General features: G+C 45.5%; 1 protein-coding gene across 1 annotated transcript in view; it reads left to right on the forward strand.

Moving 5' to 3' along the window:
- Positions 1-18,556, forward strand: part of URB1 (URB1 ribosome biogenesis factor) — a 703,763-nt gene that overhangs the window by 361,147 nt on the left and 324,060 nt on the right. Inside the window, exons 18-19 of the mRNA XM_078658408.1 lie at positions 6,061-6,231; positions 6,750-6,943. Of these exons, the coding sequence (XP_078514534.1) occupies positions 6,061-6,231; positions 6,750-6,943 (365 nt within the window). The remainder of the gene's footprint in view (positions 1-6,060; positions 6,232-6,749; positions 6,944-18,556) is intronic.

The raw sequence follows: 18,556 nt of genomic DNA on the forward strand, positions 1-18,556 counted from the left end.
CCGTTTGGACAGCCAGGACTGCTGATATGGGCATCTTGGCCGCTCGGTCCTGAAAGACTTTCTGGGATGAGTCAGTTCACATCTGGGAGGTACTGCTTTGGTATCTATTCTAAAGGTGAGGAATCTGTGGGTAGAAGTATCTTTCGGAAGACAAGTTACTTACCTTCGATATTGCTCTTTTTAGTTGATACTCTAAGTGCAGATTCCTCACTGACCCTCCGGTTTTCCCCATGCTGTGAACGGGGCTCTTTTTATAACCCAAAATGGTTCCAAGTATAGGGATCAGCACGCATGTCAAAGACAAATTGCTGCTCGACTCTGCGTCTCAGGGTGCAGAAAGCCTAGAAAGCAACTGATGTCTCCATACACCAGTGTCTCCATACCCCTTTCTCCTATATGAGGTTCTGCGCATCACTATCCGAGTGGAACAACACGGTTGCTGACCTGCATGATGCCACCTCCCAGAACACAGGGAGTAGTGCTTAAATAGTTTCTGGAACCATTCTTATGCTTGAGGAATAATCAAAATGTGAGAAATCTGGGGTTATATAGAGTATCTATAAGAAAGAGCATTCAATAAGACAGTAACATGTTCAATATGTGCATCACACCCAGGGCATGTACACGTTTCGAGCTATGAAATCAGCAGAAAGATGAAATATTCATAATTCCAAGTTCTTAAAACTGTTGCAAGCCCATTCAGGGATTTGATGTTAGACCTCCCATCTCAGTCTTTGAGACAACCCTCAGGGAAGAAGCACAAATTACAACAGTTGGCCCTTAGTCCAGATGTCACTCCAAAATCTTCCACAAGCTCCATCACTGAGTCAAGATCCAATAACGATTCAAAATGATGCCATCTCCATGGAGCAAAATAATTAGCTGCTGTCCTGCCAATTTCAGATTTCTGGAGAAACCCCCTTTGCAAAATTGGTAGGCAAGGGGTTTGATAACCAGAGCAAACAAGTGTCGTAATAGTGGATTGCCTTGCGCAGTCTCATGCTCTCTTATGTGCGAGGATATCACTCAACAAGTACCTCTGTTTATGTGCGAGATCACTCAAAAGTACAGATCCTGACCAGTGGTTAACATAGGACCGACATCCAACCGATCAGGAGCAGACCTAATTTCATGGGTTAGGCAGGGCCATCAACCAGCCAATCAAGTAGAATAGGCACTTATTACTTGGGAACCTATTATGGCCCACACCAATAATGTTTTGGTCAGGGTGTACCTGGGTGGTCTGTACAGGCAATAATTCTGTTGGTTAGGAGCTTTCCTAATGTTATAGTCCAGATTCAACATGGACAGAGACTGATTGGAGATTTTATCAATTGGATCCTTGTCGTTTTAGTAGGGCCATCATGATGGCAGTCCTTAGATTAGGGGTAATTGTTCCTTGATCCTGTCAGAATGATAGAGTTCCAGGAGAAGGGACTAGGATGGATATATAAATATATATTTCCATATTGGCAACATTCAGGTACTCAAGGGTCTTGTCTGTATGTTGGAGTGGAAATTATGTTGTTCCCACATTAAATGTGTCCCCTCACATTCTCCTTATCCCTCAGAGTTGACAATTCAAGCATAGAGGTACTGGTCCTTAGGAGCCTTGGCAGTGTCTTACTGGTTCTGCCACATTCAATGAACTCCCTGAACAAGAGTTAAGTCAGGTTTGCAGTAAAATAGATGTCAAATACAGTCTACTGAAGAAATAGAATTTAAAAAAAAGTTGTGGCTACAAAAACCTTGACAATTTATGTGCATTTTATGGCAAAGGCAAGTGTACTAGAGGCAAAGGCAAGTGCTAAAGCAGTGAGGAGCATTTACAGTGTGGTGGGAAGGAGGAATAGTAAGGACTTCTTTGGGTATTGGGATGAGTAGCATTAAGGGGTAGTAAACGGGCTGTTAAGAAATAGGGACTGTTAAGGTTCAGTGAAGGGTAACGTTAAGGAGTACAAAGGTGTTTTGTTTTAAGTTCAGAAAGGGATTAAGACATAGGGAGGTTTTTGGGTTCAATGAAGGGTAGTTCTTAAAGAGCACAAAGGGTTTTAGGGTTTAGGGAATGGAAGCATAAATATTTAGTAGAGGGCTCTTATGGTTCAGGGATTGGTAATGTTTATGGCTAGCTAGAGTTCTTTAAGGTTCAGTGATGGGAACCATAAAAGGTGTAGAAAATGTTTTTTAGGTCCAGGAAAGGGTAGCATAGTAGGTGTTTTTTAGTTTAGGGAAATATGCAGAAAAGGGTAGTAAGTGGTTTTTAAGGTTCAGGAAAGGTAAGCATTAAGGGGTTGATAGTTTACAGGGATTGGTAGCGTTCAGGGATAGTTGGGACTTTTTAGGGTTTATCAAAGCATTGCTTTAAGGATTAGTTTAAGGTTTCAAAGGTTCAGAGATGGGAAGCATTAAGGAATACTAAAGGGTTATTAGGGCAGAGTTAAATGAAACTATTAATTCTCAATCATTTTGGGACTTTTCATGGGTAATAATGGACGACACGGTTGTATTGTAGTCAACATTTTAAAAGTAGACATTTTACATACAACCAAAAAATTCTCCGTCTCCCCTTGAGCAAAGTTCGGTTAGACTTTGCAAATTCATCACCAACATCTAGTTTACCAGACTGCGTTTTCCCAGGAACTGTAGTTCAATCTCTGGACAGTTCTGGTGTTGCAAAATAGCACCCCTGTTACACAGCACCTCATTGATGCATGTTTCTTAGCCACCACCTTGAATTCCTGCCACTATAGAGCAACCTTACCTGTAGAATCCTCATCATGCTTGAGGTAATTCACAATGTCTCCCCTGATGTTCGTCCTAAAAGTTGTATCATATAGTCATCTCCATGCATCGTAATAGCATGCTTGTAAATGGTTTGTGTAAGCCACTGGGCTATGGTCAGTTAAGAGTTTGCTCAGATCTTTTGTGCTTTCCTCCAGCATTGACCAAAACATATACTCTCTTGTATGGAGGTCATGCACAGCTAAATAGAAAGAGTTTTTGCTGTCCAGAAGACGCTTCTTCTGCCATGCATAATGCACACCGCAATGAGTCAAATCAAGTCACTAAATTCACCTGAATGTGGGGAAGATCTGTCTGTCCATGGGCATAAGCGAAACAGTTAAAATCCATTTCACACAAGAATATCACAACTTAGCCATTTGACGTTTGGCTTCCATAGTTCAGATGAAGGTTGACAGGAGGACATTAAGGGAATTTTTTTTTTTTATTAAGTTGGTGCGTTTTGCATTGTACAGCTTAAACAGTACACACAGCGCTGCACATTAATCAGGATCTTGCATATGATGCAGTTTATTATTACGAACAACAATAAAAACACAACTTATGAAGTGCTACGACTATTCCATTCCATATCAAGTAGTGTCTAGTGCGTCCTGGCTTATCTAGATGTCTAATTCAACCACATTTACCAGTTACATAGTGCAAGCAGTTATATCACATCCGGAATCTCCAGCAGGTACATTGTCAGTGGTGCCCATAAGTCCTTAGGTCTGGAAGCCTCAAGCAATCCCTCTGCGTATATATCCTTCTCTTCTTTGCAGTACACGAGATCCCTAACCCATTTTGACAGTCAGGACCATTCTACCATATGCATTGCAAGTGCAAATTTCACCAGCAGGGTGGAGACAGCCACTATGCGGCTGTTGCATGGCTTGAGCTTTTTTACCAGTCCAAGCATACGGATCTCAGGCGTACATTCAACTTTTCCCAGTGTCATGGAAGTTAATGCCTGAGTTACACGCTGCCAGAAGTTGTATATAGCTTTATAAGCCCAGGCCAGGTGCAGGAAATCCGCCTGTGCTCCCCACATTTCACACATCGAGCATCTTCCCGCAGTCCATATTTCTGCAGTTCCACAGGAGAATAATACAGCTGTTTCAAATATTTAAAATGTATTATTCGAAGGTTACAATAGGCAGTTAGGCGCCCAGTCAATGCACAACATCCTTCCCAGTCCTCCCAGACCATAGGCTCAGCCAGCTTGCTATTCCATTACATTCAGGGAATTTACACAAAACACCAATGTGTGAAGTTCACCATCAAGAGTCCCATTCTACTTAGACGTACCATAACTCTGTGTCTGTGGGGCCATCATCCTTGCAAATTCTTCACTAATACAAGCTCCCAACAGGCAAGGAATAAAAAGGAGATCAAATAAAGTGCCCCTCTACATTGCCTCCAAAGTCTGGTATCCTCCTTCCAATCCAGGTGATTCACCTCTAGGGACTCAAAATTGGACCTCACCTCAGCAAATGTGCTAACACTTATTTTCCCTGAGCCCTTTATATCTCTCATGCTACAGGCTAGTAAGGTGTCCTTTCTTGTAGGAACCATTGCAATAAGAACATCTTTCCGATCAGGACACAAACTCCCATCATCTCCAGCACATCTACCAGCATTGGTCAACTTATCTTGTGCTTAAGACAGATGCAAAATTATTATAACAATACCTCTGACATGAAATAGCAAGACCCTGCCCACTAACATGAGAGGAGCAGGTCTTCCAAAGAGGCAAATACATTAATAATTCTCTGGTAAGAGGAGCCCCAAAAATATTGGTTAAGCTGGAAAGCTGGTGACCGCTTGCTGGCAAAAAGAACACTACTGAACAAAATATCCGACCCAGGGTAGGCACTAGCACTGTCCCAGAAAGCAAGCTATGTTTCCAAGCATTGCTATAGCTCCACCTCCTAAAGGCGACAACTTGGTTTTAAAATTATTTCTACTGCTAGTTTTGCACATATTACAAATAATACCACCCTTGATAAGTGAATTGTTGAGAGAAATATAGGTCAGTAAAGGAATTAAAGAAGGAACTCAATCCTCTGAATAGTTTGCTAATGTTGTGTTGTCACCAAAGCAGGTACAGACCTGTGCATATTCTTTATTTTGAGAAATCTCAGTTATAGTGTATAAGCAGGCCAATATCTTCTGTCAAAAATTGCAGAGGACACTGTAGTATATATTTAGTATGCAAATGTTATCCCGTTTTCTGGACATATGAGCCTGCCATCATTCAATACCAGGGCAATTATCAGGAGTGATACAAGTTCCTGTATGATAACGTTTGGTACATCAGGGGAATAGCTTGAAATGTGGGTAACTGAGTGGTATATTATGTTCAGTGGTATATGCAGAAGAGAAACACCGTGTTAACCAGATATTTTGCGTCAAGGAGGTTACAAGAGATGCTCAATAATGGCGATCCTTGAAGCCTGACGTGGCAAACTGATTAAAGTGTGCATACCAGTATAAATTTAGCACCGTTCCAGTATTTTGCTGGCTTGGCCTACATTTGTTGCCCATGTCAGTACAAACCAAGGAAACAGTGAAATCCTATATATTTCCCCTTTGAAAAATAACACTGTAACCACAAACACTTGAAAGGTACTGGGGATATGCCAGATCTATTTCTTATTTCTATATGATTTTTAAAAGAAAGGGATAATTGCCATATTTCAAAAGAATACAGAAAATCTTACTCAAACCTTTCAACTTCTTTCAAAATAGCAAAATGTAAACAAATGGTCATTGTTTATTTGTATAGCAAAGTGGCAATTCTACATACTGGTACCATGGGCAAATTGATGCTACAAATAAAGAAAATTCAGAAATGTTCTGGGTGGAAGTGGGAGTCATCAGTGCACATAATCATATTCTAGGCTTCACTGTCAGCTGAAGCGCCTTAAAGATTTTACCATTTTTCCTTTGTGTTGCTCTTTAATGGGAGAGATGTATTTCAGTACAACGTTACTTGGTTGTCGAGGTTGAATGTGAGCTTCGAAGGTTGAAACATGGTAAAAATTTGTAGTTTGGTTACAAACACAGCAGAAGTTGTAGCAGATTTGTTAGTGTTCTTTCTACAGCACATATCCCTCTGAACAAAATGGACCAAGTATTGTTGTAAATGCAGCCTTTTATTAGTGGTATATCAAGTTGCTTAAGAAAGCTGTTACGCAAAATCCTTTATCTAGCTCTGCTTAGATCAAACACTATTCTGGTTGTTTGCCTGTAAATCTTTCTGATTTGCTTTTCTAGATGTGCTAGATATGATTGATGTCATTGTGGAAGGCAGTGAAGGCTTGGATGAAGAAATTGGCTTTACGCTGAACGAAGACATGATTCTCAACACATTTCCCTTCAGCGCAGTAGTCCCTGCATCTTTGGAAGCCAGGAATACTTTGCTTCTCCGGGATGATCAGTCAGCAGGTACGCAGTCTAGCCATGAGATTTGGGGAAAGAAATGTGAAGGCGTTCCAGCATTAGATTGATGATGGATCCATTTGCTCCTGAGCTTCATTCTCTAAATACTGAAAATGTAGATTGAAGCTAAAACCGAGGGAATTACAAGTGGTTAAGAAAATGTTCTCCAACATTTTCAATCACATATTTTATTTAATCTCCTTGCTAGGGAATATTCAGCAAACCAAGCTAATCTGTGAAAAAATACCAGCACTGGAGACCCACAAAAAGAGCTTAAATTTTAGTATGACTGTAAAATGTTTTTTGAAAAGATAATGCATATCATTATTTTATTAATGCATCCTTAGAGGTGGTGCTGCCAAAATACTACAATATGTAAAATGTAAAGGACCTACCTTTTTTCATTCTTTATAACAAAGTATTCTCCTAAACGTTAATAAAACATGGAATGCTGGGGTTAGATGTGCATTGGTATAAACCTTTTTTTTAACAAATTACATTTCATTTCTTTGTTCTGTGCTTAGAGTTCATGCTGTCTTATCTACAGGCGGTTCTGACTGACATCTTGCACTGTCAGCGAGATCCTTTGGCCTTCTGCTTGCTGCTACAATCCTATGACAAAGAGCTCAACTCTCTGAAACTACCTCCGCCCTCTCAGATTTGTCAGTTAAACATATATTATACCCGTTGGATACCCAAGCAAGCCAAGGAAACTCTGGTAAGAATTGCTTACAACAGATGTGTTGTTAATTGTAGCCCAGAAAAGACTCAATATATGAAAAGAAGTGACAGCATTTGATTGTCATTTCATTTTTCAGTGGTAGGATAATGACCTACCAGGAAGACGTGACTATTAATGGTGCCAGTGGTACTTGGCTGGCAATTACAAACCTGGGGTTCATGCCGCTCTAGCCTATTAGCACTCGCCTGGGTTATCGTCGTTCAGTTTTATGGAATGTCTGATGAAAAGGCTGACAACAGAGCAGTGGAGTACAGCGTTGAGTGAAGAATGTAACATGTGGCCTTTGTGGTATCCTTAACCCCTTCGCAGCGGGGGTAATTCCCCCGCTGTGCTGGGGGGCGGGGTGCGTGCACAGCTAGTCACGCAGCACGGTGGCGCTGTGCTCATGACGAGCTGAGCTCGTCATGACCGCGCCCGTTTTTCGGAACGTTCAGCACAGCGGGGGAATTAGCCCTGCGTGCGCGGCTCATGACGAGCTCAGCTCGTCATGAGCACACGAGCACCGAGCCTGAGCTCGTCATGAGCACGGAAGAGTTAACCAGCGCCTTGAGTTTCAGGAAGGAGGCAAGAACTGCCCTTATAGTCTGCTCTTTGCCAGATGTTGGTGTATCCAGGAAAACAAACCTATCTTAGATGATCCATCTAAGATGTTTCCTCTTCCTGTTTAAATCGTATAGAAGAAAGGCTTTTTGGTCACATTTGTCAACCATTTGGCTCAATTTTTGTCCCCTATTTTGTATCCTTTGTAGCTGGAGACTGTTGGGTTTCCTCTAGATTATTCATGCTTGACAATTCCTCCGCATCGCTGTCAGGGGGAGCTTGCTGCCTTGCTATTCCTCTCTTTAATTAATCTTCATTTACATTCAAGAACTAGAAGATTGCAGAGTAAATTGTGTTTTACCATTTGTTTTTTCCTTCGGTTTGGTGGTGCCTTTAACAATATTCTTGATATCGTTCACTTTTACTATTGAGTGCAAGTTGGCATCCTAGCTACGAGTAGAAATTACCCTTTCCTAGGGCAGTTAAGAAGGTGATTCATTAAACCTTCTCACCGTTAAGTCCTTGACGTTAAGCCACAGATAGTAAGGCAATCTTACCCGTCTACGGTGACATCACAATTCTGGCTTCTTCCAAGAGCTTTGGAGGCATATCCACTGTACAGGCCTCTTTGATAACCGCAATAATGTTATCATCTATACTGGCCCTTATGCTTCAGAAAGCCCTACTGTAATTCCATCAGTGATGTAATAAACTGGCTTAGGGCCCCAAGACTAAAGTGAACAAAAGTGGCGACAGCTGGCAGCTTTGGTATCGGAATCCCATGCCTGCCGTAAATCAATGCTAGCCTAGTGTCTTACCAGTTGCTAGTTTGCTGATAGCTATCACTATCTCAGATGCATCAAGCAGGTTGACAAGCTTGGCCTACCAAGGGCAGTAACATGTCCTCTGTTGTCTTTTGTCTTAGAGAGGTACCTTCAAATATGTCCTTGTAACACGTAGCGCCATGTCTATTTGTGTGACACTCTAATTGAAATAGTAACACCTATCAATTTATAAAGTCAAACCGACATTAGTTCTTAATCAGATGTCTGCAGCAACTGGAAAACCAAGACTTATCAAAGCAGCCACTCTTCAGTTTCTGAAAGGCCCTGATTGAGGTGACAGTATTTCTTACTGCTTCTCTTTTCCAGGACCTTGCCCTGTCTTTTCATCACCCCTCATGCTGTCCCCTAACAGCCTTAGTTTTCAAGCTACCTATAATATCTCGGCTTCTCTACCCACTTGGATGGCTTGGAAACACACTGAGCTGGCCACCACAGCATCTGAGCTCAGGAATTAGCAGTATTAGAGACCTGGACTCCTAGATCAGCCGCCCATCCTGTACACATATTCATGCTGGTGAATGTCTATCTGCAGCAGTGTCTGTTGGAGCATCCCCTCCATGATTACTTTCCCATGTTTGAAAATGTGCCTACTCACCAGTTCGTCCAGCATGGCCTGTGGCCCTTGATGTCCTCCATCAAGCCCCATACTCGCGCTGGGTTAGTAAAGAAGAAAGTGCTTGATTTCAATGTCACTGAGCAACCTTTACACACCTTTGAAGCTTCTCCTTTGTTTTTGTACCCACAGAGTGAAAGGAAGAAAATCTCTTTAGGTACTTGTATCATTTTGTGTCTGTCGCAGTAATTCAGTGCTTCACATGCTGTGGACATGCACAGCTTGAAATTGCCCACACGTAGTTTAAGTCTTGTGCTCAGCATAGTGGTGGTAATTTGTTGCAAAATACAGGCATCCTTATAAGGACACGGTGATACATAGAGATTGATGCAAGTCTTAGCCTTGCAGAGCAGAATCTACATGTGTTGAAGCAGTACATGCAAACAAAATTATGAAAATGGCAAATTGATGTTAGACGGCAAACATGTACTTACAAAACATGGACCTGGTACATTGGTTTATAAGGACAACAAAACTGTCTTTTTCTTTAAAGTTGTCACCTCTTTGTTCTGGGGAATGCGACCAGCTTGAATTTGATAACAGAATATTGTATTTTCATAATTTGATCAGCTAATAGTTGAAGACAAATAATTGTATTTTCAAGTATACATATTTAAAGCTGATATTTGATTGATGTATACTACAGCTGTCTAGCACCATAGCCTATGTGATTAGTACAAGCTGTCTGAACCTGAAATCTCTGTCATATTAGTGGTTGCCTAATGCTTTAGCCTGTAAAATGTGTGGCTGGCTCGGCAGACTAAAACGTGAGCAGAAAATTACATGCAATGGTGATTTTAAATGATACATGTGACAATCTCTCCCCTGCGCTAGTGGCCATTAAACAAAATTAAGTACTTGGGCCTTTAATCTCACCATTAATATTGAAAAGAATTCCTACTGTCTGACTATCCACTGTTTCTGAATATAGGATTTTATATATTTAAGGGCTCAAATCCTAGCAGGAAAGCATAGTTCCTGAAACATAATTTAGTTCCAGTGCAAGCACATACATATGGAGTCTTTCCCCTGTAGTGCTTGATAGACACGGTGGATCCATATACAATGTTCACACCTGCCTGGGTACTGCTGAGCAGTACAGAAAAGTCCATATAAAATCCTTCTAGGAGTTTTTATGTAAAATGTACAAATTAGCTGCTCACACTAATGTAGAGGTCAAATTCTGCGCAGATTACTTCAGAGACCTGGATAGGTTATCATTTCAGGATTTCCATGTATTTTAAAGTATTCCTGGCTTCCCTGGTAGTGGTGGGGAATGACACTGAGATGTATAGTCCCTTTGTGAGGCTGGAATTTGGAACACTGGCAAGGAGAGGGAAATTTGGAAATCCTTTTATGAATTCTTTTATGGGAAGCCTTTACTTTTGCTGCTATCCTAGATACAGAACTGCTTTGGGGTAAGATTATAAGCTAGTGCTTTAAGTGCCCACTTAAAAGTGAGAAATAGTGTACGAGGCATGTGTGACTGTAGATACACATGCTGTGCATACTCCTGCCATTTTGTGTTGGGCCCGGCTGTGCGCAAAATTGTGGAACATGTTGCTTACCCTTTAAACATCTGTTCATGGCATGTAGTGCGTAGATTCACATGCTGTGAAGTGCATACTCCTGTGTTTGGCCCGGATATGTGCAAGTTGCTTTCTTTGAAGAAGGCTTTCGAGTCATTAGGTTTTGCAGCGTGAATCTTTCTGGATTCACTATGCTGTGCATTATTCCGCGGTCTTGTGGTTGGGTCCGGATTCGTAGTCTTTTCTTTGTTTTTTTTTTTTTTTTTCTTAGCCCAGGTGGGCGTCGGCGTCACACCCCCTTGGGTGTATTTCCGGTGACGTCGGCATGCTTCCTGCGGAAGCTCCCACTCTTGGGCGCCATCTTCAGATTCTTTTTTTCCGCGGTCGGGTCTGGATCGTTCCCGTTTGGGCTCCAGACATTTTTGGAGAAAGAAGAAGGAAAATACAGAAAAGACGAGGAGAAGTCACCTGAAGACTCCAGGGGACTTCACCGACGAAAAACAAGCAAGGATAAGGCGTTTTCCATCGAGATCTTCGACGACCGTCGACGAACACGCGACCAGAGAGGCCCTGGACGCTAGAGGATGGACAACACGCCGTTCAAGTTCTGCCGTAACTGCCACCACAAGTACGCGCAGAAGGACCAGCACCCGGTATGCAACCTTTGCCTACCGGTGGACCACGAGAGCGGAGACTTCTGCAACGCCTGTTCCGCCTTCACCCCGAAGACCCTTCGTGTGAGAGAGAGGCAGAGGGTAGCACACGCCGCCCTGCAGGGGAAGGCCCCGACTCCGTCACTCTACGAGCTGGGGATGTCCTCCGAGGAAGAAGACAACGCTGCCGCCGAAGACGACAGCTACACGGTCGTAGAGACCGATTACACGAAGACTTCTGACAAGGTAGGAGACTCTTCGGCCCCCAAGAACCCGAGAGACTCTGAGTCTAGAAAAATCGAGGGCAAGACCCCGAAAGCGCCGACGCCAAAAAAGGCGGCGTCCGCGACTACTCCCAGGCCCAGCGGATCCTCCGAGAAGGAGTCCCCGGCGCCGAGAGCTGCTGATCAGCAGAAAACGTCGAAAATCGTCCCCGAAAAGGATCGATCGACGAGGGAGAAAGACCCGAAACTGACGACGACGACCAGAGACCCGAAATCCGGTTCGACGTCGAAAACTTCGACTCCGAGAGGCACGGCGACGAGCCATCCGTCGAAGAGAGCGGCCGACCCATCCGACGCGGAACACGCGGCCGAGATGGAAAAGAAGGCGCCTCGAGGCAGAAATGGAGAACATCATGCAGCGGAAGAAAGATTTCGACGCAAAGATGAAAGCCTTCACGATCCCTCACAAGACCAAGCCACCAGTGATGGAGGTGGTCGAGGAGGAAGAAGAGATCGCCGAAGTCACCGAGCAAGACCAGGACGTCGAGGTGCTCGACGACCAGGAGGAGTACGAGAATCCCTACGAAAGTTACAGCTATGGGGAGGAGGATGAGGGCAGGACAGACACTGAGTCGGCACCCTCTGACCTTCAGGAGGTAGATTACATCGATGTCGACACCGACAGCCCGGAGGAGGTGGTCGACACCTACCCCTCGAGGCCCTCGCCGCCGGACGACATCGGGGCCTACAACTCGGTGATACAATCTGCCGCAGCAGCTTTCAAGCTCAAGCTCGACGAAGAGAAGCAGAAAGCAGACTTCCTTCTGGAAACATTACTCCCAACACAAACGAGGAGCCAGTTCCTTCCAATGCTCGAGAGCGTCTTGGCTCAGGGGAAGGAAGCTTTCAGGGAGCCCGCAACATGCAAGGCAGTAACTCCCAGAACTGAGAAGAAGTACAAGCATGCCACAAAGGACCCGGCCTACATTCAGGGCACGGTCTCCGCAGACTCCATTATCACGGCCACAGCAAGGAGGAGGGCTAACGTACCCACTACCTCGGGCCCACCACCGGATAAGGAGAGCAAAAGGATGGATCTGGTGGGCAGAAGGATCGAACGGAATGCCGCGACCCACTGGCGCATGGCTAATTCCAACGCCCTGATAAACAGGCACATGTACCAAATCATGGAGGGACTGGGGCAGTTGGTGAAGGACTTGCCCCAGGATGCCAGGCAAAAAGCCGAAAAGCTGATTGAAGAGGGGAAGAATGCGGCAAATTCTTGCCTTAAGACGGCCCTGGATGGGGCAGACACCGCCAGCAGGCTCATGATGATGGGCGTCACGGAAAGGATGCACGCCTGACTCAGGATATCCGGTTTCAAACCGGAGGTGCAACACAGCATCCTGAACACACCGTTCAACGGCAGCACGCTTTTCGGACCAACAGTTGATGAACAACTCAGCCAACTGAAGAAAGATAACGAAACAGCAAGATCCATGGGGGCATTGCAGTTCAGAGGGAACAAGAGGGGCACCCCGTCACGGAGGCCCGGCGGGAGAGGCGGAAACCAGCCAGGTACATCACACCAGGCTTTCCAGCAAACGCACCAGGCAGACTCGCAGACTCAGCAGGGTCATCAGAAGCAGCCCTGGCAGTACCAACAAAGAGGCCAGTCCTTTCGAGGGAGAAATGGACGGGGGCAAAATAGAAGAGGGGGCCAGCAGCCCACCTCCAAGTGACTTCAAAAAACTCCGTGTGCCCGCCCGCAAAAAAGAACCCAGGGGCAGCACGTACAGATGGGTCAAGACAAACTAGACACCTACGACCACAGGACACCAGTGGGAGGAAGATTAAGATACCACCTCCAGGAGTGGAGAGAAATCACATCAGACAAATGGATCCTCAACATTATCCAATTCGGATACTGCATAGAGTTGGAGGGGAGGCCAACAAGCAAAAAACCAAAAAGGAAACCACTAGCAGGCAAACAGCTACAGTGCCTTCAGGAAGAAGCAAAAGAACTCCTGCAGAAGCAGGCCATAGAACGGGTACCCTTCAAGGAAAGAAACACAGGAGTATACTCAACGTACTTCCTGGTACCAAAAGTAGACGAGACAATGAGACCCATTCTCGATTTAAGATTCATGAACAAATTCATAAGAACGCAGAAATTCAAAATGACCTCCCTGCAAGAGGTGCTCCCACAATTGCAGATCGGGGACTTCATGGTCACTATAGACCTCAAAGACGCATACCTGCACATCCCAATGAACAGAAAGCACAAACACATGCTCAGGTTCACCGTCGGAGAAAGCCACTACCAGTTCACGACACTGGCCTTCGGTCTAAAATCGGCACCAAGAGTGTTCACAAAGTGCCTCGCAGCAGTCGCAGCGCACCTAAGAAGGCAAGGGATACACGTATACCCTTACCTGGACGACTGGCTGGTGAAAGCAAACTCATACCAGAAATGCAAGCTGCACGCACATACAGTGACCAGCACGCTCATAAACCTGGGGTTCTCCATCCATTGGAAGAAATCATCAATGGAGCCAGAACAAGTGAAGATCTTCCTGGGAGCACAGATCAACACCTTACAGGGCAAGGTGTTCCCCAGCGAGAAGAGGGCGAGGGCGCTGGTGAAGGAAACTCGCCTCTACCGGAAGGGACAAGCTCGGACAGTGAGGACTGCGAGCAAGATCATGGGGATGATGGCATCATGCATCCACCTGGTACCGAATGTACGACTCCACATGAGACCCATTCAAGAATGGCTACAGGAGCAATGGTCACAAGCTACAGGCAGTTGGGAGGATCTAGTGGTTGTAACGCACGAAGTGCAGAAGGAGATGACATGGTGGACCATGGAGAACATAGCAAGGGGAAAGCCTCTAACGCCCCCAACGCCAACAGTGACCATCACCACAGACGCATCCCTGAAGGGATGGGGCGCTCACATGGAGGAGCTCAAGGTGAGAGGACTGTGGACACCGACGGATGCCACAAAACACATCAATTACTTAGAGTTGAAGACAATCTTCCTTGCACTGAAAGCCTTCCAGACAAGACTGTACAATCACAAGGTGTTGATACAAACAGACAATACCACTGCGATGTTCTACATCAACAAGCAGGGGGGCACCCAGTCAGCCCCGCTTTCAACGCTAGCACAGGAGATATGGAGGTGGGCAATCCCTCTCAAGATAGACCTGCTGGCCATACACCTGCCAGGGAAGGACAACATACAAGCAGATTGGCTCAGCAGGCAGACTTCAGCATCCCACGAGTGGGAGCTCAATGCTCAGGAGACAGGGCACCTATTCGACAGATGGGGAACTCCATCGGTGGACCTGTTTGCCACACGCCAGAATGCAAAATGCCGAAACTTCGCATCCAGGCAGCCCGAGGAGGGGTCACTGGGGAATGCCCTATGGATAGATTGGTCAGGGACATTTGCCTACGCCTTTCCCCCGATACCACTGATGCACAGAGTACTGAGCAAGTGCAGAGCGAGCAACATGACACTGATACTGGTCGCACCACAGTGGGCGAGGCAGACATGGTACTCGCAGATCATGGAGATGACACAGTGTGCACCCCACAGATTCAGCAGGAGGAAAGACTTACTCTCCATGCAGAACGGAGAGGTGCTGCACCCAGAGCCAGAGAGCATGAGCCTAGTAGCGTGGCTCCTGAGGACATAGAGTTCGCACATTTAAGGTTGCCAGAAAGTACACTGAAGGTCCTGCGGGAGGCAAGAAGGCCTAGCACTCGGAAGTGCTATGTGGCGAAATGGAAGAGGTTCACAATATGGTGTAGACAAGAAAGGCTTCACAATAAAATGAAGAGGGACTCCACAGTGCTAAAGTACCTGACGCACTTGCTAGAGAAGAACCTTAGCTCATCCTCCTTGAGGGTTCACTTAGCAGCAATAGTCGCCTACACAAGGGATGAAACGTGCAGGAGTTTCTTCACATCACAGGTGGTGAAGAGATTCCTAGAAGGGGCGAAAAGGATCGCACCGCCCAAGCGGGTGCCGCCACCGGCATGGAACTTGAACATAGTCCTAACGGAACTCATGAAAGAGCCCTTTGAACCGCTCCACAAGGCGTCCTTAAAGATGCTAACTATGAAAACAGCTTTCCTGGTTGCAATAACGTCCCTACGCAGAGTAAGCGAGCTTCAGGCTCTGACGCTACAAGAACCCTACATACAAATACATAATGACAGGGTTGTGATGAGGACTGACCCAAACTTCATGCCGAAGGTGGTATCTAAATTTCACATGAACCAGTCTATACAGATACCGAGTTTTTTCCAAAAACCAACAACTGCGGCAGAGCGAGCTCTGCACACCCTGGACGCCAGAAGGGCAGTCATGCACTACATCGAAAGGACGAAGGGACACAGGAAGACAAAACAGTTCTTTGTGTCATTCGCCAACAGTTACATGGGAAAAGCAGTAACCAAAAAGACCATTGCACGATGGATCGCACAGACAATCCAACTCTGCCGCAAGCGGGCAGGACAAGAGCTAGCAGAGGGGACACGTGCCCACTCCACTAGGAAAAAGGGCGCTACAATAGCCTTCCTGGCTAACACACCCATACAAGACATATGCCTGGCGGCAACATGGGCTTCGGTGCACACGTTCACGAAGCACTACTGTGTGGACATACAGATGAACAAGGAAGCTCAAGTTGGACAGAAGGTGCTACAGCACATATTCAATACCCAACGCTCATCTTCCACCCAACCGCCACAGAAATAATGAGAAACCGCTACAAAATCTATGCACAGCATAGTGAATCCAGAAAGATTCACGCTGCAAAACGAATAGTTTTCTTACCTGTCGGTGTAGTTTTGCAGCTTGAAGATCTTTCTGGATTCACTAGCGAACCCACCCACCTCCGCCAGAAAGATGAGGCTGGAGAGAGAAGAGGTGGTTAACATAAGAAAGGATATTTAAGAAGTACAGAGAGGTAAAATACCAACTAATTAGAACATTGCCATTACTTCGGAAACTAAAGAAACACGGAAAAAAAGAACCCGAAGATGGCGCCCAAGAGTGGGAGCTTCCGCAGGAAGCATGCCGACGTCACCGGAAATACACCCAAGGGGGTGTGACGCCGACGCCCACCTGGGCTAAGAAAAAAAAAAAAAAACACAAAGAAAAGACTACGAATCCGGACCCAACCACAAGACCGCGGAATAATGCACAGCATAGTGAATCCAGAAAGATCTTCAAGCTGCAAAACTACATCGACAGGTAAGAAAACTATTCGTTCTGTGACTCCTCCCCCTCGTGATAATGCGCATGGTCATCGACTCCATTGTTCGATTGTTTTCTTACCATTGTTGGGTTGGAACGTGGGCTCCTGAGCTCTAGGTGCTGGTTTCCAAGATAGATCTGTGTGCAACAGCAGAAAACACCAAATGCCCAACCTTCACCTCTAGATTCCCACACTCCCAGTCCAGCTACAATGTACTATGGATAAACTCCACTCCCTCTTCTTCCATTGGTGGTTCTGCGGCTTCGGCAGGCATCCTTCATGCTCATCCTGGTGGCACCCACATGGGCCGACCCTCCTTGGCTCACAACTCTGCTCTAACGCTCACTGGTTTAGCACGGGAGGTTCCCCAAAAAGCCATTACTTCTCATGCAGAACAATAGAGAAATCAGGCACCCAGATCCCTCAATCATGCAATCTGGCTCCTGAGTCATAGAATTTGGATATCTTAATCTTCCTCCTGATTGCATGAGCATTCTCAAGGAATTGCCCAGACCTACCACCTGTGCAGGCTATGCAACCAAGTGGAAGAGATTTGTCTACCACTGCCATTCAAAACCTATCGACCCTTTAAAAGCCACAGTACACTTCATTATCTGTTATTCACTTCACTTACAGGTTTCTGGGCTAGCCTTTACCTCCATTAGATTACACCTAGCTGCTGTGGCTGCCTACCTTTAGAATAGACATCACATCTCTCTCTTCAAGCTTTCATGGAGGGTCTCAAAAGGGCCATTCCTTCCCAGGTCTCACCAGCACCTAGTGGAATCTCAATATTGTACCCACACCACTCAGGAGTCCTCCATTTGAGCCCCTCCATACCTGCCTACAGTTCCTCTCATGGAGGATGGCGTTTCTAGTTGCTGTCACCTTAATCAGGCATGTCAGTGAGCGTGAGGTGTTAACCCTGGAAGAACCTTTCTTCCAAGGGAGAGGATTGTCCTCTACACCAACCCCAAATTTCTCCCTAAGGTGGGGGTTTGCTTCCCCCTTAGTCTATTGACCCTTCTGTTTTTTCCCACAACCTGATTCCGTTGCGGAACGGGATCTCCAAATTTTGGATGTAAAAAGAGCCCTCATGAACTAAGTTGATAGAACCAGACCATTTAGAAAGACACAACAACATTGTGTTGATTTCTCCGCACCCCACAAATGAAAGGCCCTATCCAATTCAGGAATTGCCAGTTGGCTAGTTAAATGCATCCAGCCATGCTATGCTAAAGCCAATAGGACTCTACCCAGTTCTCCTATACTACGCTCTACTCAGAAGAAAGAAGCTTCTGTGGCCTTCTTGGGGAACATCTCTATAGCTGATATGCAAAGCAGCTACCGGGTCTACACCACACACTTTCACAAAACGTTACTGTGTAGATGTCCTATCCCACCCACAATCTAATGTTGGTCAGGCAGTTCTCTGCACATTCTTTCAGTGTTCTGCAACACCCTGAGGCTATCCACCACTTTTTAGGAGGACTGCTTTACAGTCTATGCACAGCACGTAGGTCTACTGCTACACATGCCTCAAATGCAAAATGTTACTTACCCTGTGAGTATCTGTTCATGGCATGTCGGTCTGTAGATTTACATGCGCCCTTCCTCCTCCCTGGGCGGCTCTGACTGTTGCAGCATCCTTTTTACTATCTTATTTTTCCTCTTATGCATGGACATCTCTCTCTATATCGCTTCGCTTCACATTGCATTCTCACCCTCCGTGCAGGAACACAATCTAACAATGGAGTTGATGACCATGTGTATTATCACCAAGAGGATGAGTCACAGAACCTCGTGATTCGAAACACTTCTTCGAAGAAAAGCAACTTGCACACATACGTGCCAAACACTGCATTATAGGAATATGCACTGCACAACATGTGAATTTATAGCACTACAT

This window comes from Lissotriton helveticus, chromosome 8, assembly GCF_964261635.1.
Source record: "Lissotriton helveticus chromosome 8, aLisHel1.1, whole genome shotgun sequence".
In the NCBI taxonomy this organism is placed as follows: Eukaryota; Metazoa; Chordata; class Amphibia; order Caudata; family Salamandridae; genus Lissotriton; species Lissotriton helveticus.